Genomic DNA, 25,619 nt, shown 5'->3' on the forward strand with positions numbered 1-25,619 from the left:
GTTTTACCAGCATGGTATCACAATACATGGTCTTGTTTGACATTTCCTATTCGAGGTTAGACTTTTTGATTGCATGATTGTTGAGCATATTCCAAAGTATAGCAGTTTAAATGGCATGTTATTTCATAGTTTGTTCACCATCACATACTGGGGCATAACCCCTTCTTTAAGTTCATCAGACCTTTCACATGCTTCACTTCCTCTTGACCTAGTTGTTGACCTTACGGGTTGCATACTAGGGCATACCCTACTCTTTGAGATCATCAGACCTTCAGTAGATTGCATCACCTTTTGACCTAGTTGTTGATCCTTATGAGTTATCATACTAGGGCATATCCCCTCCTATCGAGTTTGCTTGCATCATTATTTCAGTTATCATTTGGTTTTAAGCCACCTGATCAGATCATCATCATGTCAGTTCAATCTTTTTTTGGCCATAGACTACGCCTATATTGATCAATCATTTTCTTGTCAGTTTGAGTTTGGGACTACACTTATATCAATTGGTCATCTTCCATGTCAGTTTGAATATTCAGAGTCACACCTATATTGATCAGTCATTTGTCTTGTCAGTTTCAGTTAAGGTTTCATCTTTATCAATCGGTCATCTTCCTATCAGCTTGTGTTCAGTTTGAGTTCGGACCACACTTATATCGATCAGTCATTTTCTATGCCAGTTTGAGTTTTCAAGATCGTACCTATATCGATCGATCATTATCATGTTAGTTGAGTTTCAATTGTGGCTAATCTTGGTCATTTTCTATGTCAGTTTGAGTTTTTGGGACCGTACCTATATCAATCGGTCATTGTCTTATTAGTTGAGTTTCAATTGGAGTTGCACCTATATCGATTGGCCATTTTCGTGTCAGTTTGTGTTCAATTTGAGTTGGGACCACACCTATATTGATCGGTCATTTTCTATGTCAATTGAGTTTTCGAGACCGCACCCATATCAATTGGTCATTGTCTTGTCAATTGAGTTTCAGTTAGGACCACACCTATATTTGTCCATTATTATTTTATATCCTTATCATAAATTATGAGTGATATGTGGATGTTGGGTCAATTTTCACGCCCATCTCACCTCAAAGTACAATTCTCTCTTTAACAAATGTTGGCATTATTAATTACCTTTAATATGCAGTTACACTACTTCCAAGAAATATTCTTCATACATGCCCTTGTGTTATAACCTTTGTCCCTCTCATAGGCATCATTTCAAAATTGTCTTTTTTACTCATATAAACTTATCCACTTTACTAAATTGACCAAAAAACAATTAATTTTTTCACTTTCACTAAAAATATTTCTAATTTTCACATTTTAAATAAATAAATATTAATACCAAATTTCTTTTGTTAAAAATGAATGACAATATTTTAAAAAATTTAGTAATGTGTTAGGATATTTTGATATTGATATAGAATCGATACTATAAAAATTATACTGGCTAAATATAAAATGAATGCATAATAATTTTTTAAATAAAAATTGCAATGATAATTTTCTAAAATATAAATATTAAATAATAATATTTTAGTAGATAACATAAATAGCGATATTCAAATTTTAATTATAAATTTGGTTGAAAATAAGTAATAACATTTTAGAAAATGAAAATGATTAATAATATTTTATTTAAAATAAATTGTAAAAAACAACACAATTTTATTGTTTGTTCAAAACAAACCAACTTTTCTTTATTAGGTATACATTACTATATAACTAATGATAGAGGATTTTGGATCAATTTGGTTGGAAGAAACCTACATCAATTTTTTAGTCAAATTTTTGGTTTCAAATTACTTTTAAAAAATATCGAATCATTCATGAATGTAATGCATTAACTTTCAATTGATTTGAAGTCTGTTTGCTTAGTGAGAAAATTCAAAAAATTATAGTTATAAGCATAGATATTTCATACCAATTTTACTTTATGAATTTGTAGTACTAATTGACTCAATTTTTTAGTTTCAAATTATCTTAAAAATGACTAAGCGCATTAATAAATTCAACATAAAAAATTTTCAAAAAAGCCCATTAATTTCATTTTTTTAGTTTCAAAAAATTCTTTAGTTCCAAATAATCTTTCATTTTAATTTTTTTTTTTTAAAAACACTAACACTAAAATAATTTTTCATTTTCATTAAAAAAAAAACAAGATTAAGAGCTTTTTTGCTAAATAAGCCTATTTGAGCTTGTAATTTAAAAATAAAATTATTTTAAAAAATTAACGCTACGGGCTGTTTGTTGTTCTTGAGAATTTTTATAAACAAAGTACTAAGTTTAATCATTTTTAAAAATAGTATTATTATTCACATTGTATTAAAAAATATTTTTAGATTAATTTTTTATTACAAATTTATCTCACTTATAAATGAGATTTCATTTCCTTTGAAATCATTCTTCATTTCATTCTCATTGTCATTTAAGTTATCCAAATATGAAAAAAGATGAGAAAATCAATGAGATGTTCACTCCCACTTCGCATTCCATTATACTAAGTTTAGCAAATTTAAAATTAATTTCAAACTCAAAAACTAATCCAACGATACCAAAATTTCTGGCATGAAAACTAGTCCAAAATTGCTAGATAAATCTAATACTAGGATTAATATTATCTAGTTTGGTCCAGAAATTTTTAAAATTAATTAGCTCATTTTTTTAGTTTCAAATTATTTTTGAAAAAAAAATTAAATTAATTAAAAAAAAAACTCCAACAATTTAAACATCACTTGATTGGGAGTTTTGTATACTTACTGGGAAAATTAAATTTTTTTGATAAAGAAAATTAGTATATAAAGAAAAAAACTAATGAAGTCATTTTATTGGAAAATTGTGATATTGTTTTATGCCATTGTTGGATTCTAAATAATTAAATAATTTTTAATTATTTTGATGAAATTTGTAATATATATTAAATAATATAATTCTTTTTTAACAAAAAATACATGATTTTTGTTTTTTACTATTTAGCATTCATATTTTAGGAAAATTGTGATTAATATGTTCCTTCAAAAAAATTATTTATCTATCTATTTTGTATTTATTCCTATTAATATTCATTTCAAAATAAATTAAATATTTAAAATGTTATAATTTAATATTGTTATTCAATTTTAATGAAAAATGCAATCATCCACTGATGAGTTGTAAGTTGTTTTAGCCCCCAAGAAAGGTTGTACCACATTTTCTATAAAGCTTCAGAGGGAGAAATCCGGATAATTTGACGAGGCCATGAAAGCAGAATTTGTTAATGGAATAAGGTGTGGAGATACAATTCCAGAGAAGAAATTGTTGAGAAAATTTCAAGGAGTTCAGCTGCAGCCCTTGAAGAATAAAAGAATCTGAATCTCCCTTAGGCTACTGTGTATGAACTAATATATATATTCTGCTGAACCAGACAACAGAAAAATGAGTAGATTTATGGAACTTTGTTGATTACTATATCAAGCTGGTTGTCCATGGGAGCGGTCATCAGGAATCCACTGATCTCATCATCAAGTTCTCTGGTGGCTGCTTCCACAATCTGTGCACAATTCACTGTGTGGAAGCTTGACAACAATGGCGGAGGGACAGGACTATTTGCAGAGACAGGCATTTATCTCCGAGGTAAATGTGTTTGAGAAGGCTTGAACTCTTTCTGATCACAACACACAAGCCCTTTAGGATTGCAAGCTTACCATCCTTTTTTCTCTTTTATGCTAACTCCTACTTTCCCATACTTCCCTCTATGCCAAAAGACAGACTTTCTTATAGATGCTCTTGCATGCTAAAACCGACCAAGGCTTGTTAACAAGTTCGGCTCCTGTAGATTGTGTGGATTTTTCTTTGTAGATTAAGCAACAACAAAATTGTTAAAAAGACTAATGGATTCACCTAACCTCATTCATCTCAAATCAGACCTTCTTGATGCTTCAATGAACTAGTCTTATTTGTCCAAATCCTTCATCTGCTCTGTGATCGCTTCAAGAACAGTATAAACGTCTGCACGGATGCAATGAACTGCGTCTTCTGCAAGGAATTCATGAACAACACCATTCACCTCAACCCAACTACATCCGGGTTTTTTCTTAACCCTTCGGTCCCTCATCGCCTTTCTTGCCTTCAGTGCATCCTCCCACCTACTTGCAGAACAATAGATATTCCATAGAAGTATATACACCCCATCATCATCTGGTTCTAATTCAATTATCATTTTCCCTGCCATTTCAGCCAATGCCAAATTTCCATGAACTAAACAAGCACTAAGCAGCGATCTCCAGATCACAGAATCGGGTTTAATGGGCATATGCTCAATTAACTCTTTTGCTTCTCTCAAAAGCCCTGCTCGGCCAAGAAGATCCACCATACACCCATAGTGCTGAATCTTGGGCTTAATTCCATGGCACTGAACCATCTTCTGGAACAAGCTCCGGCCCTCGACAACCAGTCCTGCATGGCTACAAGCTGATAGAACCGACAAAAGTGTAACCTCATTAGGCACAACGCCTGACTTTGACATGTCTGAAAAAGCCTCAAGTGCATGCGTCCCTTTCCCATGAAGGGCAAGCCCAGAAATCATGGTAGTCCATGAAAACACATCCCTTTTAGGCATCTCCTGGAAGATCTTCAGAGCCAACACAAGGGCACCACTCTTTGCGTACATATCCATCAGAGCATTGTTCACAGTGACATCCAAATCTAGATTGGTTTTGTTAACATAACCATGAACAGAGCTTCCAAGATCAAATGCCCCAATATCAGCACAACCCGAAAGAACAGCCACTATGGTGATCACAGTAGGCCAATCCTTCCCTTCTGCTCTCATTTCCTGAAACAGTTCCAACCCTGGAATCGGGACCTCACCCTGAACGTACCCGGTGATCATTGCAGTCCAAGAAACCGAGTTCCTCATCGGCATTTCATCGAATATTCGACGAGCAGCCTCAATATCATTGCACTTGATAAACCCATTAAGCAAACTGGTCCAAGAAGACACATCCTTAATTTCCATGGTCTTGAACACTGAACAGGCCACCTCAATTGCACCACTTCTGCTATACATATCAATCAACGCATTGCCCACAATGGGGTCTGAACCCAACTCAAATCTAAAAACCATCCCATGAACTATTCTTCCATTACTCAGATCTTTCCTATGGCCGCAAGCAGATACAGCTCCGACAACACAGAAGCTATCAGGCCTGAGGCCACTGTGAAACAAGTGGGAGAAGATAGAGAAGGCTTTGCATGGCTGAGAAGTGTGCAAATAGAGAGAAATTAGACATGTCCATGAGACTATATCTGGGTTTTGAATGTGGTTGAAAACCTTCTGGGCATCGACTGGGCTGCCCAGTTGGGTGTAGGTGTTGAGTAATTTGCAGGCCAAGTGCTGGCGTTTGCTGCAGAGTAATCCTAAAGTTACTGCCTTTCCATGGATTTGCTTCAGCTTCTCAAGGCTCCCACATTTTTGTAGCAGGAAATAGAAGGTTTGAGTGTTCATGTGTGCATTCCTGTTTGTGTAGCTTGCGAATTTTTTAGCGCTCGGCCACCTCTCCGTGCTCTAACTCTGCATTAATCTCAATATATTCTTTGTCATTGGTAGGAATCTTGTTTGGATGTTGAGAAAAATGAAGGAATACAAGGGTACTAGTAAGTTCGGTTGTTAGAAAAAAAATCGACTGAATAAAGCCTAGCATTTGGATTAGGGCATTTTCCTTTGTGACCAAAAATCCCGTGCTAAACTTAAGTCCATGACAAGTGCTCAACTAGAAAGTAAAGCAAAAGACTTGGCACACACATTTAAAAAAATAAAAATTAAAAATTTAAATTTAATATATTTATCTAAAGCTAATTAGAATTTTGTTTTTTGAAAAAAATACTTTTATTGATTTATTTAAGATATTGATCAAACAAATCATCAATCGGAGGAAAAGGATACTTGTTCCTCATTGTCACCTTATTAAACTCTCTATAATCAATATAAAGTCTCATTGATCCATCCTTCTTCACAAACAGAACAAGAGCTCCCTAAGATGAAACATTAGCCCTAATAAAACCCTTATTTAACAACTCTTGAAGCTCCATAGGTAACCATCCTATATGAAGTCTTAAAGATAGGAATTGTTCCTAGTACCAAATCAATGGAAAACTCCACCTCATCTAAAAAGACATTAGGATTATCCCTTACAATGGGTATGTCTTCCAACTTTAAATCATTTTCATCACTCACCACATAAGACAAAAAGTCTTGACAACCCTTCCTGAGCAAAGAACTAGCTCATAAGGTTGAAATCATACGTAGTGGTTTTCCCACATGCTTCCCCTTAAAACTAAATTCAAGCTTACCAAGAATACTAAACATCACCTTTTTCCCTAAACAATCAACAGAGGCATTGTAGGAAGCTAACCAATCCATCCCCAAAATCACATCAAATTCCTGAAAGTCAAGGAGTACTAAGTTAACTAACATTTTTCTATAATAAATCATCATAAGACAATCTCTAAGCATACTACTAGCCACAACAGAATCTCCCATAAGAGTAGCAACAATCAAATCAAAGTTCAAGCTAGCAACAAGCATACCCAACAAACCAGTCAAAGATACTGAAATAAAAAAGTGTGTTGAGCTTAGATCAATTAAGGCTTTAGCAAATAAAGTGTGGATTCAAATAGTACTTATCACCACATCGGAAGTGGATTGAGCATATCAATAAGTCATTGCAAACACCTACCCTTAGGCCCTAGGCTTCTGTTTATCCTCCTTATTCTCCTTCTTAAGCTTCCTAGTGATAAACTTCTTATTCTTGGGACAATCCTGAATCATATGTCCCTACTTCTCGCAACCAAAGCAAGCTTCAGTCTCTTTGTAGCATGGCTTACCCCTATGTTTCTTAGCACAAGTAGGACAAATCACATTTGAAATTTGTGTTCTCTTCTCTTTATTCTTATTTCTAGTGGAAGCAAACCTTTTTTGTGCTTGGTTGCCATGAAGACCATCACTCGTAGTCTTCTTCGTCTGTTGTTCCTTGTATTGATGAAGCTCTTTATTATTCTTCTCTATAATAAGAGATCTATCCACATAATAAGAGATCTAAATAAACACTAAGCTTCAAAATAGATATTTTGTTCTTCATATAAGGCTTCAACCCATCCTAAAACTTTAATGCATTTTTCTCCTCTATATCAATAAATTGTGGGGCAAAACATGACAACTCTGTATATTTACCCTTATAATAGGCCATAATCATATCCCTCTATTCCAAATGAACAAAATCTCCAACCTTTTGTTGTCTAAGACTATCAAGGAAGTACTTCTTGTAGAAAGCCTCCTTAAACTGTCTTCAAACTATAGGTCCCTTATCCTCTAAAAGTCTTTTGGTCATATGCCACTAGTGATCTACCTCTTTGTCCAACATAAATGTTGCATAAGACGCTTTTTACTCCTCAGAGCAATCTATGACATCAAAGAGTTTCTCCATCTTAAGAATCCAAGCCTCTACCTCCATTGGATTTGAAGTACTAGAAAAGTAAGGAGGACCCAACTTCTTAAAGTCATAAAAGGAGCTACCCCTAGAAAATGAAGATTGTCCCTATACTTGAGTTTTAGTAGCTCTAGCTTAACGCTAAACCAAACTAGCCAAAGTCCCAAGATACCTATAAAGACCTTATGCATTCATGGGAGGCAAAACCTCAAGTGGAGGAGGTACATCATCATTAGTCTAACTATTTTGGGAAGATGTTGGTTTTCTTGGTGGCATGAGGTCCTATAAAGCATAAGGTATAGCTAAACTAGTCACTAAGAAACTAATTAAACAATTTAGAATTATAAGGAATAAAGGGAATTATACTAGATGAAGCTAAAACTTAAACTAATACGTAACTCATCTATCTCTAAAGTAAACTAAAATAAGTTCCCAACAAGATCATAACCTAGTGATTTAATTCCACTTTGTCACACCCTAAGACCCACTCCAAGGGCATGACAACCATTTCACACCTCAAGCCTAAAGGCTCAAAGTGTAAATTGACACAATCATTTATCTTGTACTTGGAAGTTATCAATTACCAAATTCCTATTCAGATTAGTAGAACCAAAACTCTATAACTTTCAAATCTCAACTTTAAACTAACAAATCAACCAAGATATTTTTGTCCAAACAAGTTCAAACTTAAATAATAGCTAACAATAATTTAATTCTAATATTTAACAACATCCAAAAAGAAAGTTTAAACAAATGTCCTAAACATGTAACTAAACATGTAGCACCAACTAATGGAGGAGAGTCATATCACAAAGGAAAGCACGAGTACCAATTCGAATCGATGGCTACGACCCTTCTAAGCCAAAGTTTGACAATCAACTTTCCACTTATCAAAAAGTGATTACATAAAAGTCAACATCCTCTTAGATTTCTTTTAAAGCTGAGACAAGCCCTCGCCTACAAAAGCCCTCTTCCTCAGAGCAAACACCAAAATGGCTTAACAACTCTAATAAATTAATAATATGGTGAAAAACCTAAGATCCATTAGGTTAACAACCAAAGGGGGTGAATGAGAGTATTTCAAAGATTTTAATACAAGAATTGAAATTTTATATTCAATTAATCCTTTAAGAGATTAAAATAACTAACAACAATCATCCACAAGTGAGATAAAGGATTTTATGTGGAAAACCCTTGTATAAAATGTGGAGATAAAAGACCATGGGGTCTAAGACTTCAAATCAATAATCCACTATATGAGATTGTAATACACAGTTTTACTTGATAGATGCTACCTAAGACTTACTCTCTAATAGCTATATCATGATCCATGTCTACGATGCAATACCTTGAGTGCTCTAATAGATTTTTCCCCAGATTTTAAGGGGATACAAGTTTTTCTAATAACATAGATTCATTCAACGAATCTTTAAGATCTTTTTAGGAATGTTAAGGCAAGTTATGATTTTTAGAATGAGAGCATCAAACCCTAAGACGCATTTAGGTAGGGTATATATAGGCCTTCGAGACTAAGGAATTAGATATCAACTTCATCCTAAAAATAAAATCTCAATTTTCTAAAATGTGGACTGCTAGAATCTGAAAAATCCAAGATTGTGTGCTCGAGTGCACTTAACCACCACTTGAGCACTTCGAGCACTTAAATAAGCCTTTGAGAGTTGGCTTCAATGCTCTAACGCTTTTGCCAATGCTTGAGCACTCTTACAAGTTTTCAAAAAGTATTTAAACCAATTTTGCTCAACTGTAACCTTCTAATCCAACCTATACCTTTTCAAAAACTAATTTACCTTTACCCAAACATTTTCAAACTTATTTGTGACATTCTAGTTGAATAATCAGCACCTTGAATCCTTAATGGAGAAAAAACCACTTTTTAAAAATATCCTACATTGAAATGAAAGGAACAACATTGTCAACTAATAAATAACAATGCATAATGCCTTAACATAAGGGTATTCTTATCTCTTAATGGTGTACCCTTATTGAAATGAATCACAAAATCATCAAATGAGTAAGGGAGAATGGCACCTAAGCAAAAGCCCTGTAATCAGTAAAGGACACACCATGAATGACCCTCATTGGCACTTGCTCCTAAGAATATGGTGATAAGCTAACTTTGTTAAACCAAGGTGACTTAAAAATAATTGTGTAATAAGAACACCAAAGTTTACAGCTCTAACCACTTTATGGTAACACTCCTATAATAAATGGGTCGCCTGGTACCCTCTTAGATTCTACACAAAATATAATGTCACAAAAACCCAAATGGATAACATAAATAACATAGTAGAAGAAGAGGGGTAAACATACCTAGTCCATAAGGAGCAATGGAGGAACATTCTCTTGTACATTCAACATCTTCCATTCTCCACCAACCAAATTAAAGCTCCAATCCTCCCACTTTTTCCTAGAGTTCGGAATTCCAAAAAACAAACTCTTTGGCTCGTTGTTTGGCAAGATATACTACATACCAATATTATGATGAATCACATGGTATAAGAACATTAACTCACCAAACCAATCCTATAGTTAGGAGTGCGGTTCATGAGAGTTATTATCATCAGAACACTCAAAGTATTAAATGGTGCATAGACACCTTAATAAAATAAAATAATGTTATCGAAGCGACAATAGAGGAAGACAAAGACCAACCTTCAAATGCTCAATAGTAATTAAGCACTCTTGACTTAAGAGGTCTAAGCTCATCTTTCCAAAGAAAGAATAAATGTTCAAACAAGGCAAGATACTATAACACTCCCTAATAACCCTTAGATCACCGTTTACTTTGAGCAAAAAAGATTGGCAAAAGAAGAGAAGACTAGAAAATTGTTTTAGAAAGAAAAATTGTAAGAAAATAAAAAATTGTTTATAAAGTATTAATGACGTTGGCTTACCATGACACTCCAAGAAGACAAAATGTCTTTAACTTAAAAAACATGTGTCCTTAACACTTAGATTTCCCCGCTCTTTTATTAAAAAATGTCTTAGAAAATATGGGGAAGACATAGAGCAAGATGAACCACTAGCACGTGGAGTGTATGGAAAAATGTACAAGTGGTTAGCAACCTAAACACTCGCTTGCCACATTATCACCATGAGCCCTACCCCATAACAATGTAATAAATACAAATTAAACACCATCATCATTACCTTGGTGTGGCATTCCTTACTATGGTAATAGTGACTCTCATCCAGGTAGGAAAGAAGCTCAACACTTCTAAAGATGACCCCTTAATAAAAATAAAACATCCAAATTCATTAGTGCACAACAATCATTACTTAAATGCAACGAAGACAATTAAAGTCACTTGATTATTTTCCAAGTAACTGTGGAACTATAATCAGTGCACCTGAACCCGACTCTTTACGAAACATAAGATTTCCATAAAGAAATAAAAAATAAAAAATAAAAGGGTTATTTGATTAAAAGGGTTATTGAAAATCTAAATTTGAAAATTTAATCCTCCGTTATTTTTTTGTTTCATTTTAACAAAAATACCTTCAATTTTTTTTTTATAAAAATAACCCTTTCTTTAAAACATAGATGTTAATACTTGAAATAATTAAGAGTATTTATGTCAAAAATAGGTTACCTTTCACATAAAAATATGAAAAAAGTGAAATTTAAAAAAATAGAAATTATTTCATCTCTTTTAACCAATTAATTCATAACAAAGTGGAAGTTAACACACAATGCTAAGTAAACAATCATTCTCTTTCTATCGAATCTTGTTGCTCAAAACTATGATTACGATGAAAATAAACAAGTTAGGGGTAGGTTTGAGTTTGAATTTTTTATTGGGAGAATAATGTAAATATGCAACAATGAGGCATAATTAACAAAATCAAAACCCAAAAAGGTCTTTTTCAAGTAAACTACCTTTTGACCCCAAATAATGCCCATTTAATGCACTATAACAATGCACCCCCCTTAATGGTCAAAAATGCTCATTGATGGGTTGTTTGGCTTCTACCCACAACAACCATTGCTCCAATGTGGTAGCCACGTCACCTTCTCCACAAGCACAAAGTTAAGTGCTGAATGAAACCTAATGATATGAGATTACAAAACCCAAACATCATTCTTGAAAAAACCCAACCCACATAAACACATCGTTTCTTTAAAACATAATAAATTGAAAGAAATATTCCTTGAAACCCCAAGCTACCGGACCAATCTGGTGAAGCCCTAAGGCAAGGAGAAGTAGTCAATAATGGAGGCCCAACAATGATATGGAGACAGTGCCAAAGGTCAACCCTCCCCTTCTTCAAATTTGTGCAGTTTCTTTCGCGAGAATTCGTTGTCGTACACCACACCTTGGTAGAAGGTATCATCTTTTTTTCCTTATGCTCTGTGTTTATATCTTTGTTCAATGTTGAATCCATGGCATTAAACGCTTTGTTGGTTGTTTTGAGTTGTCGATAAGGGAGAAATTGTTTTGACATTTTTCCATCATTTGGAAGTATCCATGGTTCAATGGTGGGACATCCATGAGTTTGTTTAGAATTAGTGCACCACAGTGGCCATCTAAAATGTATATTGTTTTTTTGGGTATTTGTTAGGGTTTTCATCAAATAAGAAACAAAGCCACGCATTTGGGAACTCTGTAATGGATTACAATGTTCATGTTTGAGTGAGGTTTTTTTGGTTAAGATTTTAGATGAAAGGCAAAGGAAACTTTGTATTGGGAACTTATTTTCATAGATTTGTTTGGAAAAGTTAATACTTTTTTATTTCCTTTTTTGTCAATGGGTTTTCATTTACATGGTTAAGAACATACTATAGCGGTGTTTATTTATTTTATACATATTACTGAGATGTAATTGTTTTGTAATTTAAAATCCATGCTATTTGTATTGCACATATTTCCAAACTTTCAATTTTAGACCATATACATGTATATTATAATTTAATTTTGTATTGTCTATCATGCATCTATGTTTTTCTTACATAGCAGGTGTTTTTCAGAGCATTGTCGAATTTTGGAGTACCTCCATGGCAATCTAAATGTAACAGTGTTTATGACCTAAAGTCCAACATCTGGTGAAATAATGTACCATGTAGTTGTTAGCCATGTTTAGGATGATTACATGCACACCCAATCCTTTATTGTACACGTAACATTGTTTTTAGCTTTCCATGCCTAGTGTATTGTTCACTTGGTTTTGGTGATTGTTTGTATGTTATTGTGTTACCCTCATTCTTGGGATTGTTCATTCAATCCCACTCTTATTGTGATTTAAAATCCATATAAATTTAATTGCACATATTGTCTTAATCAAATTAAACTAGGATATAAATTCTTTTTACTCCTGACATCCACCTATACACCAATTTCATGTATATTATAAGTTAATCCTTTATTGTTCGTCATGTATCTATGTGCTGCTTATATAGCAGCCCTGAGTAGACCGTAGCCAAATTTTAGAGTACTAGCATGATAATGTACATGTAATAGTGTTTATGGCCTAGAGTCCCATCTCTAATCAAATGATGTATTGTTAACCTGGGTTTTGTGAGTGCTTATGATTTAAAATCCATACAAATTTGATTGGACATATTGCCTTAATCAAATTGAATTACGATATAAATTCTCTTCACTCCTAACATCCACCTACACACCAATTTCATGTATATTATAAGTTAATCCTCTATTGTCTGTCATGCATCTATGTGCTGCTTACATAACAACCCTAAGTAGACCATAGCCAAATTTTAGAGTACCAACATGGCAATGTAAATGTAACAGTGTTTATGGCCTAGAGTTCCACATCTAGTTAAATGATGTACCATGTGGTGAAATGATGTATTGTTAACCCGGTTTTCATGAGTATTTGTGATTTAAAATCCACGCAAATTTGATTGTATATATTTGCCTTAATCAAATCCAACTGCGATATAAATTCTCTTCACTCCTAACATCCACCTATACACCAATTTCATGTATATTATAAGTTAATGCTCTACTATTCGTCATGCATCTATGTGTTGCTTACATAGCATTCCTGAGTAGACTATTACCAAATTTTAGAGTACCAACATGGCAATGTAAATGTAACAATGTTTATGGCCTAGAGTCCCACTTCTAGTCAAATAATGTACCATGTGGTGAAATGATGTATAGTTAACCTGGTTTTCATGAGTGTTTGTGATTTAAAATCCATGCAAATTTGATTACACATATTGTCTTAATCAAATTCAACTGCGATATAAATTCTCTTCACTCCTAACATTCACCTATACACCAATTTCATGTACATTATAAGTTAATCCTCTATTGTTTGTCATACAAATATGTGCTACTTTCATAGCAGCCTTGAGTAGACCATAGCCAAATTTTAGAGTACCAGCATGGCAATGTAAATGTAATAGTGTTTATGACCTAAAGTCTTACCTTTGGTCAAATGATGTACCAGGTGGTGAAATGATGTATTGTTAACCTAGTTTTCGTGAGTGTTTGTGATTTAAAATCCATGCAAATTTGATTACACAAATTGCCTTAATCAATTCAACTGTGATATAAATTATCTTCACTCTTGGCATCTACCTATACACCAATTTCATGTATATTATAAGTTAATCCTCTACTGTTTGTCATGCATTTATGTCCTGCTTACATAGCAACCCTAAATAGACCATAGCCAAATTTTAGAGTACCAACATGGCAATATAAATGTAATAGTGTTTATGGCCTAGAGTCCCACTACTAGTTAAATGATGTACCATGTGGTGAAATGATGTATTGTTAACCTGGTTTTCGTGAGTGTTTATGATTTAAAATCCATGAAAATTTGATTATACATATTGTCTTAATCAAATTCAACTGCGATATAAATTATCTTTACTCTTGACATCCACCTATACACCAATTTTTTGTATATTATAAGTTAATCCTCTACTGTCCGTCATGCATCTATGTCTTGCTTAGGTTTGGGATTGAATGCACACCCAGCCCAAAGATTAACATTGTTTTGAGCTCCCATGGCCAGTGTATTGTTTACTTGGTTTTGGTGACATGCACCATCTTAGAAAGGGTATACATATATTTTTTTTTTTAATATACAAACTATAATGGTCTGTTCACCTCGTACGTTATTTGCGTAAGCATCATTGTGTGTTTTATTTGAATAGAATTGTAAGTTATAGTTACAACATATTCTTCAGCGCACGCAACTTTGATTATAGTCATATTGTGCTTTTGTTTCCTATGTCAGCTAATAACATTAACTTTAACTTGTATGTGTATTAATATAATGGCACCTCGGTCAAGATGTTCACCCCAACGATTTCTAGCAGTCATGTAGCGGGTATCCGATGAGAGAAAGGAAATGATCCACGATATTGGGTTCGATGGGCTGTTGAAGATTGGTTGTAAGCAGATGAATATGTCATTCTATATGTAGCTCATACAGAAGATTAATGTGGCTTACTGCCAGTTACAGATCGAAGGAGGTGTCGTCTTTCCCATCACCTGCACACATGTAGAACAAGTATTTGGAATCCCCCCTAGTTGAAGGAAACTAGTCCTGGACACCTACCGTCATCGTGATGGTCGTGTTCCATCCATTCAAAAGATTGAACGTTTGATGGTGGAGACAAAGAATGCCAAAGAATTTCGTCAGCTTTTTATTATTTTCGTGTGTGCTACAGTTTTGGCCCCAACCTTGTTCTTGGAGGGTCACCATGCATTATGGCATGCCACTCCCAAAGTAGTAATAGGACAATTGCTTCTTAAGGAACTTATGCATGGGGTACATGATTACCGGCACAACAGAGGCACTAAATTAAGGGTTGCTTGTTGTTCCTACAGGTTCATTCTTCCCAAAAAAACCACATCTTATACCAACTTCACTTGTCATTTTCATGTCACCATACAATTCGCTAATACTTTGTTTCATTAATAACACTTCTACATTCATTTCTCCAACTTCCCACCAATGCATATTGGTAGTGCAGTACCTCATTGTGTCCATTGGAATGAAAATTTGATCAAGAAACGGTTTCAGATGGGGATGGTAATGCTGAGACAGTCGGGCCACGTACAGGTGGTACCCATACTCTATAAGTATCCTCATTTCATATTATTTACATTATTGTCGATCAACTAATTGTCAATTCAACTAGTTGCATTGTCCTATAGTTCATGGTTGCACCAATTGAATAATCGACGCCTAAGAATAACACCCTCCCCCCCCTCCTCCCCTCCACCCGATGTTGACCCCTACGCCAACAATGCTCCTACCTCCCTACAAGTACCTATGAGATATCGAGATTATGTTATTGAATGTATTCCACTTTCCATTAGTGTGGTTATGTTCTATTACCAAAAAAATATGTAAGGTAGTATAATTTTTCATTATTGTAGTAATTAATTGCTCGCATGGAGGTGAGGCAACAAGAAATATAGGCAGCACAACTATGCATGAACTTACTAATCTCTCTCCATCTTGAAGATATTAAATCTCTAACAAGGTTCCAAGCAGGCCCCTCCACTGAAAACCATGATTTGCTTAACCCTAATAATGCTTCAAAAGCAGCAGATGGTGTTGATGCAACATTTAGTTCAAAACCATACATCCCTGAAGCTCCAATTTCTTATTTAACCCTTGAATGATTGACTAGCAACCATTCAGATGTAGTCACAACTGGGCCTTCAGCTACAGATGACACAAATCCATTATGATCAACGTCGTCATCTTCAAAGACTGCACCTTCCAACACCATCGCTCCAGTAGTCATTCGCAAAAAAAGGAGTAAGACGACCAAACGGCATATCCAACACTACACCCTTCCATGCAAGTTGTCTTTCGTTACATACTGCCTAGAAAAATGCAACAAACTCAACCATGAGGACACAAGTATTGTCAATTATGCCTTTGACGCTAGCCAGGATCCAATGTGAGAAACAAAAATTTCCAACTCTTATGACAATGATTTGATGTAGTTTTATTTTTTTCTTCGTAATTGTCAATTTTTTGTAGTTAATTTGGTTTCTTTTTGTTTCATCAATAATTTCATACAGGGAGGTTTTGTGCGCATTTAGGTCGTATGGTCTAACATGCAAGCAATTGTAGTGCCTAGGTGGGAATGGCATAATTGATACATCAATAAGTCAAAACTTACGCCTATTTCCATTTAATTTACAATCCCATTTGATCAATAGTACGATGGGCTGAAAGCAATTACAACTATTTGCATTCCATTCTATAGGTGGTCACCACTGTCTGTAGGTACCTCAATGCGCTTGAAGGAAATGCCCCACATAGGCAATTCATACTACCATCTTTTGGGGTAATTCGAAAATTTGCCCATATGTTCTATTTCTCATTGCATATATTTATGGTGCTTTGTATTCAAATATTAAAATTATAAACACCCACTCTTGTAATGAAATAGGATATGCAAACATATCCATACTGTTACAGATTATGACCAAGTATTGCATTCTTCCTTTCTGTTATGCTGGTTATGCATCCACATTTACATATAAAAATGTTATAAGGTTTAAAAATGGTGAATGCATTGACATTTGGTTGCAGTTTTTCATCCCTATTATGCAATTCAAGTAATGGCTTGTGATTGTCGTGAATCTTGAAGCAAAACAATTCGATATACTGTCTTCTGCACACATGGTTGACCTCATGCACTATACCTATCTTGCAAAAATATTTTGTTCTTCCTCAAGGTGTTATTTGGGAAGGCCTATGCTAGGCATGGTGTCAATTTACAAACCTTGCAACCACAATGTGCAAACTTACCCCACCATGACAATGTGTAAATGAATGAAATAACTATATACATTTCCATATTAATATTTTTTGAGAACTTGATTGCATCTTTTGAACAACATTTGTGTGTCCTTAACCATATATATAGGATGCTTAAGGCCTCTGGCTCGTAATTTTACACAAACTCATGTGTGTTGTCTTTTGCATGTACAATAAAGACATTCACCACCGTTGCATATATTTATAGCCTATTTTGTTGAATACAAGTGAACCAGTTAATGGAAGAGCACTTATCAATGGGTTCTAAGTGTGTGGCATTCCATCCTTGGTGACAGCTGTGATAGTAACGTCTTCACTATTTTGTACATGTAAATTTGGGATGACAGCAATCTCAATAGGTCTATACACCTTGTAAGGCATGCTCAACATATATACTATTTGGACTAAACTTTTTTATATCTTTTTGTTATATTCACAACATTAACAAGCACTTTTATCATGCACCGAATTAGCATCGGATGGCTTTAGAACATCTATCTATGTGATTGCTTCAATTTGAGTAAAATGAAGTTTGAGCGACATTGTTCCCCAAGATATTTCTCGACCATATACCATAAAGCTAGAGACATAGGGAACTAATGATAGAATCTAAGAGAATTCCAACTAGCATATTTTAGTAATGTATATGCAAACATGGTATCCGTTTATTTGTCCCGCTATTTTGGGGAAGGTTGTTATGTGGTTGCTAAGAATGGAGTACTATAATTTGTGTCTTCTTTTAAATGAGTCACCCATTTACACGTAAAGTGCATGCATTGTTTATAGTTGTAGTGTCAATTACATTAAATGTTACACTCACCTTGAAGCATTGGTACTTTTTTAATCCTAAGGTGTGACCATGCGAAAAATGTATGTTCACGAGGTTAATTGTTGATAAAACAAAGGCTATGAATAAATAAGGAAAATACCCAAAAGGGGGGGTGAATTGGGTTTTTCAAAATCTTTTTCCACACAATAATATATGCACAAAATAAATAAAGGAAAGAGATAAAGTTAGAGAATTCAAACTCAGATTTATAGTGGTTCGGCACTCCCTTGCCTACATCCACTCTCCTCAATCTCCTAACCGAGTGAGGGTTCCACTAACTTGAAGCTTCAATCAAGCTCTCAATCGTCTTACACTTGGATTCCGGCTCCGATGGGCTCTTACACAATCTCTTCAAGATTTGAACCACTTAAAGGCTTTCACACTCAGTTTACACAAGGATGAAACTCTCAACCTAGCTTAAGGAAGGCTCAAGTACAAGAGAAAGCTATGATGAATTGCAAGAGTGCACTAAGAATATGCAAGTGATGGTTTAATGCACTAAGAAAGAATATGAGAGCTTTTTAGATCAAGAACAGGTAGGTAGGCTTTGAATGCAATTGTTCTCTTGCTCATAAATGAAGAGGAGCTCTCAATTTATAGGTTTCTAAGCTCGGGAGACAAAAACAGCAGAAAGTAGCCTCGACCGGACGAGCAAAGGGTCGACCGGATCACTAGCCGTTGGAGCATTTAATGCATAGCAGGTTACCGTTGCCTCGACCGGACTTCGACCGGACCTCGACCGGACTTTGACCGGACCTCGACCGGACTTTGACCGGACCTCGACCGGACAAGGGAAACCGGTCGACCGGTTCCCCAACAGGTTGAGCCGGTTGGCCATAGCCTCGACCGGATGAGCTTTTTGGCCCTGAAAACCTATCCTTTTTTATTTCCTTATTTTCCAATACTTAGGCAAGGTCTTTAGGTGAGTTAATATGCCAATTTTGAATCAATTTGCCTAAGGTATATTTGATATAACTCGGTTTTTAAAGAAAATAAAGTTTTAAAGAATAAACCGAGTTTTCTAAGATGCATGAAAAGGTATGAACATCCTAAGTGCATGATTACTACTCAAAAAGAGCATATTTTAGATAATAATTCTCATGAGTTTCACATCTTTTGAGTAGTAATTATGCCTAAAACACTCAATTAGCATGTTGTTGCCCTTGCAAGAGTTACTAACAAGTTTTATGAAGTTTTGAAGTCATTTCAAGGTATAATTTTGATAAATTGGTGACAAAAGAGATTAATCAAATTGAAGAAAACAAATAAAGTTGATGATGATCCAAATGCATAATGAAAGAAGCAATGCAATCAATTTGGATTGGGATTTGGAGCTTAATTGAAGATGGTGGAGATGGATTAAACATGAAGAAATGAGATAAATTGCAAAGAGGAGCCGGAATAGCATGATTTTCGATTTCGCATGACCATGCGAAATTTTCGCACAGTCATGCGAAATGAGACAGAAAGGTTGTGGCTGCAGCACCAAGGGAAATTGTGACAAAGTGATTTCGCATGACCATGCAAAATTTTCGCACAGTCATGCGAAACGCTCCAGAAGAACGAAATTGAAGCTTATGGATTCTCCACTTCGCACCATCATGCGAGATTGCTAGGGGCTAGTGCGAAAATGCATTCTCTCCAGATTCCTTGATGAAGAAGCATCCGGAAGACCTCTAAAATGTTGCCAAGTGTCCTTTTTACTTTGGCCTATAAATAGAAACGGGATTTACTCACTTAAGGACCTTTTTTGATACATTTTCTAATTGTAGAACTTTTCATACTTCTTTTCTCTATATAATTCTCCATTTTCCTTCAGTTTCTCTTATTTTCTCGGTAGCCAAACATGTCTTGTGAGATCAAATCTCAAGCATGAGTGGCTAAATCTCGTTTTTCTCGGAGAAGGGAGGATCTAGAGGCAAGATCTATGGTGAATTAGAGAATTGAGCTTGAATTGCTAAGGTAATTTGATCCAATTGATTGATTAATTAAAATTTGGGGATTTTTCTCTTCAAATTGTCTTGGATGATTACTACAATGCAAGCTAGGTAGATTCATCAAATTCTTAATGCTAGATTTGATGAGATTGAATAGTTGCATTGTGTGAATCATTGGAAGATAATTTAAGATGAATTGAATATATGATTCAAATTGATCTCTTGGATTATATTACCTAATTTGAAGATAAATTAGATCTAGATCTAAAGCTAAATCAAAAATCGGTTTTGATGAAAATTTAGGTTTTCAATCTAACTTGATGAAAATTAGATCTTAACACCTATTCATTATGGAAATTGCTCTCTAGAAAATCCTAACTCCGAGAATCTCACATCTTATTAATTTTCTTCTCTTTTACACTTCATTTTTCTTTCAATTTGAATACATTGTTACCTTGAGATTTTATCATGCATTTTTAAACCAATTTCATTTGATCACAATCATTTCTTATCATCTCATTCAAGCCTTAATTACCAAGAATAATCCATCCTTGTGGACGATACCTAAAAACCATTATACTACAGTAGTTTGTACTAAAACCACTTTTTGATCGGGTACAAATTGCTATAGAATAGTGAATTAGGTTATAAATTTTGTTTTGATCCAATAAACGACAAAATCTGAGCGATCAGTGCCATCATGCTATCATCTTACATTCATTTCCTATGATCACAAGTCTTCCAAATGATCTCGATCCCGTATTCGTTTGGTCCTTGATGAATTTTTTAGATTATGCCTGAGATTCTTAACAATTTAAAACAATTAGTCACTTAACCATGGTTTGTTATCATCAAAACCTGATTAGGAGAACCCTTGGGTTAACAATTGTTACTTGTGATGCATTCATTCTGCTCCATGCATGAAAAGATCTTCCTATCTATGGGAATATTCACAACCACACGAACTAGTGTGTTGCATTATCATTATCATTAGGTGGGGGTGGTTATGACACCATAACTTGCCATATCACTTTTGTTGCACCAACTACCACTTATACCAGCATGTTAAATGAAGCGGTACTTTTGATTTGGGATAATGTTACTTTGCTATAATGTATTGTTACTATTACACATGATGAAGTGTTGCAAATATGGTATGTTCAGGGGTACACTACCGATAGGCTACGTGTCATTTGACATTCATCTCCAACTATGATCGCACACAACCAACATAACACATGTTTAATTTCACTAGCACATTTTTAATTGCATCTTCGATGTCGCCATTCATATCCTTCATATGTTATAGAACAACTTCATAATGCATAATTTAAACCCAACCTTTATTGGTTTTTTCAATACACTAGCTATCATCTTCATCAGACATCGAAAAATCAAACTAGTATGTTGAATTATGATGGAATGCATTAAGTTCATAAGTAAATAGTACTCTATTATTGTCCTCGGCAATTTTGGATGATAGGCTAAGAAGGGCATAACGCGCCCGCTGGGTAACCATGCAATTATTCTCCTCCCTAATTTTCACAACCACCTTTACACATTTTAGAAGGGTATGTCGAGGCATTGATAATGATTGATGACATACCAATGACAACTAAAGTGCTTATAGGTCATCAACTAGTCATTCGATTCCTAAAAACAATGTTTTTATTCATGTCTTACCATGACATAGTATTCCCTTCAATCGGTTAACCATAAATATTCGTAGTTGTATGTTGTGGATAACACCCATCGATGATTGTTTGCCTGATGCCAAAGCATTCTAATGTCAATTGGATCAGGCATGTTAACAAATGCTTTTCGCATCTGAGTATGTTGTTATATAATATGGTTGCTTGTTTCAATGCAATAGATGGGATTGCACAACTAGCAATGACAAACTATTATAAGACGAATAATATGGTATATGATGTGAAAAGCTGAATCACATCATCGAAGGATGAGCTCCATGTAGACGTACATAAAAATAACACTTATTGGTATGAAATGGTAACGACAGTTATTTAAGTTGTTAATGAAGGCAATATACAATTGTTTCACATTAGGTAACAAAAAAGTGATGGGAAGTAGGAATTGGAATACCGATTCACATTTTTGCTTTACTTATAGCCCCCAAGATATTTTCAGTATCATTGGTCAATATTAGGAATTGGAAGATGAGTTCTTTTATCCTTTTCATCCACGAGATCCGTTGTCAGAAGAAATTACTACTATAATGCATAAGAAATGGAACTACAGAGTAAACCAGATTGAAACACTTGTTAATGATCTTACTCACTTAGGTGCACCACTCCCTAAATGTCATTCAACTTCGATGCATTGCAACAATAAGATGGAGCTGCGCTGAGCAATTAACATGATCCAAGAAGAAAAGAATCGAATGGGAATACGTCGTAATAGGTACTACATGTTGTGTGAAGTGCATAGGCAAGCTAAAGAGGTAAACATAGAAGTAGATCCCATTGTAATTACGGAAATAAATTCAAAGCTAGATTGTTCATCTAATATTGAGGTATCAGACGAGGAGAAATACGTGTATCATCCATGCTACACAGCCATCATAAATATAAAAATTTTAGTTCTATTCTACCAATATATGCTAGTCAATCTATTGTGTTGGGCTTGATTTAACAAATATGTCATGGTCATTGATAAACACTTGCTGATGTTGGTGGTTAAGGAGGAGGAGGGAGTGAGGGGCTTGGGTAATTAACGTTCAAACCTGTATAGGAATAAGACTATCTTATATGTTTAAAAAGTACCTAATTGAGACCTTTGGCAACATGTGAACGAATATATTCTCCATGTGAGTGTCAATGAAGAGATGTAAAGTGAGTAGATGAGCACTTTATGTCCACTTCAATGCATGAAAGACAGACAAAAACCTAAGGAATATATTCTCTCACATGACTACATAGTAAAGTAGTGGGGGAAGGAAATGTGGGAGTATAAAAGGGTTTTATAAGGGTCACCATTTGTGCAGTTCCCCAGTACTTCAATCTAGAAGAAAGTGGTGAGTAGATGTAACCAAAAACAAACACAATTTCTATTACATGATCTTGCACTATAGTGGGATGACCAGAGAAGAAGTCGTCTACGTTGTTTTTGTCAGACGTTAGCCAGACATATACACATCATGGTTGAAGTGTCAACATCAAGTGGTGGGTTATAAAGGTAATGTTCACAAATCATATAAGGTCATTGACAAAGCCTGAAAGGCCTGGATTTTTTATGCTCCTCGGTGGAAAAGGGAAGAGTTGACCTGTATGGAACTAGAGGAGCAAGTGAACCACCATAATGCAACTACAACCAACATTGAGATCAATGAGAGAAGGGAATGAAGGAATGGCTTTAATTTTTTCACTACTCTTTGCATAGGATGTGTTTCCACACTTGTTATAGTGTGGATAATTCCTAGAATTATGTATGCACTTTAAGCCCCCAACAATAAACCCTTATGTCTATAAGTGTTGGTGCCTGAAATATAGCGAATTGGAAGTATTTCAATTTTCTTGACCGAAATTTGCTCAAGTGGACGATCGTTGCTATGCTAATGGGTTATTTGTCATTATGGCTAAGTTTGACAACATGGTGTAGTCCAGTGTTCCAAACTATGTTGAAATCATTTCTATGTCACAATGAAGAAAATAGCAGCCATCATATAAGTAATCGAAAGTGTCTCTGTAATGTAAGTTATAGAGTACTAGCAATACAAATAATGGGGCGTAATGAAATAATCCAAAATAAACTTGAACGACTACTGAATGTTGTATTTTCCAAGTATGCAAAAAGACAGTTTAAGTTAGGCACCAACACTTATACAGGCGATGGGAACCATTTTACATACATCACCCCTGAGCAATTGACATGTCCTACCATGCCTAACAATCATAATGTCTCTTTTTGTGTCTTTCACAGATGATGATATTGCTTAACAAACTAAAACTTTAATGTGGTTCGTGATGAAGTAGAGTCCTGCAAACATGAAGTAAACTTAAAAATGAAGAACATTCATACATAATTTTCTACTAAGAAGGCATACCAATAAAATATAATCTACAGTCCACTTATGTTGTAAGTCATTACCAAACACACATAATAAAGATCATTATGCAATCTCAATGGGAACAACATGTGTGATCTACTCATCAACCATTAACATGGGATGACATTATCAATGAGCTTAGGACCAGATAGTGGTAACCAACAATTTTAGCTAAATTAAGCTACCAAATCAATTACAATCTCATGGATATAACTGGTGGAGGAAAAAAAATATAGAAATGGATACTTACAGCCAGAACCATCGACAAACCTCTAATTCCTCTACATGGTAATAGGTTATTGCAATTGGCACGGTTGTGACCAGGATCATTGCAACAAGAACAATGGACAATTTTCTTAAACATGAATTGTGATTCAATGAGATGTTTTCTAGGTCTCCCAAGAAGTCACCTAGTTAATGGAAGGAAGAAAGATGAGAAAATCTGTCCCAAGAGGTCATGGACAGAGCCATCAAGATGTACTACTAGCAAGTCATATGTGACTAAAGTATGTATATTGCCTGAGTAAATCATCTCCTGATATGTCAACTTAAAACATTCATCAACATAGTCAGAAATATTTAATCATAATCTATGTATTGTTGCACAAGCATGGTCACATGGGATTCCTGACATTTTCTAGGCTTTGCAAGTTTAGCTTCTACAATTCAAATCAACATTAAGGTACGCTCTTCTTATGGAGACTTTGATGGAACCACCTATATATACATGTGTAGGGTAGGTTTGACACTTTGCAATGTTTACAGCAATTTTCTCGGCAACCTTGGGCCAAAATGACCCTTTCCATTTATGCATGGCACTATGGTGGTCATCAAGAAAAGATCCAACCTTATCCATATGCTCAATGAAAAATACACAAATGATGTGATGACGATCATGTCATATCCATGAATTGAAAGACTTAGCCAAATTGCTTGTCATTTTATCCCACTGTTTTTTTGGAAATTTACACATACACTAATGTTCAAGCTAGTTATCTTCAACCCATTTTGCTAATTCAGGGTTAAACGTCCTCAACATTTCCATTGCGACAAAGTAATCACACTTCAAGCGTGCATATGCCTTCGCATCAAGCATTTCCAAAGCATTGTCCTTTCCTTTCCTTCCCCTTGTGTTATGCTTTTTAAGAAAACTACTAAAGTTCTCTTTAATGTGATGACAGCAATAGGCATGGTAATCAGATTTGAAAACCTCCAAAACACTATGAAGAATACTTTAGTGCCTATTCGAAATTATTACTACCTCTCTTTTACCAACCACAACCTTCAACTTCTATAAAAAAACAAAGCTAGTCTTCATAATTTTCTGAACTGAACAAACCATAAGCCACAAGAAACAACCCATCATCAGTATCGTATGATCAAGCTGAAAACAATGCACCCTTGTAAGGCCCACTCATATGCGATGAATCTATAATGGGACGACAACCCATCTTAAAACCATGAATAGAGACCGCATAGGTAATAAATAATTGTAGGAAGTGATGATCCTTGTCACACCTAAATTCAACTAT

At 34.8% G+C, this 25,619-nt stretch overlaps 1 protein-coding gene across 1 annotated transcript; it reads right to left on the reverse strand.

Annotated features, from left to right (window-relative positions):
* Positions 1-3,931: 3,931 nt before the first annotated feature.
* LOC100260323 (pentatricopeptide repeat-containing protein At2g29760, chloroplastic) lies at positions 3,932-5,485 on the reverse strand. Its single transcript, XM_002266562.3, has one exon. The coding sequence runs from the start codon at positions 5,483-5,485 to the stop codon at positions 3,932-3,934; it is 1,554 nt and encodes a 517-aa protein (XP_002266598.1).
* Positions 5,486-25,619: the final 20,134 nt, after the last annotated feature.

The sequence above is a fragment of the Vitis vinifera genome, chromosome 17 (assembly GCF_030704535.1).
Source record: "Vitis vinifera cultivar Pinot Noir 40024 chromosome 17, ASM3070453v1".
Taxonomy (NCBI): Eukaryota; Viridiplantae; Streptophyta; class Magnoliopsida; order Vitales; family Vitaceae; genus Vitis; species Vitis vinifera.

Coding starts and splice junctions, on each gene's coding strand:
- LOC100260323 (XM_002266562.3), bottom strand. CDS start 5,485: ATGAACACTCAAACCTTCTATTTCCTGCTACAAAAATGTGGGAGCCTT.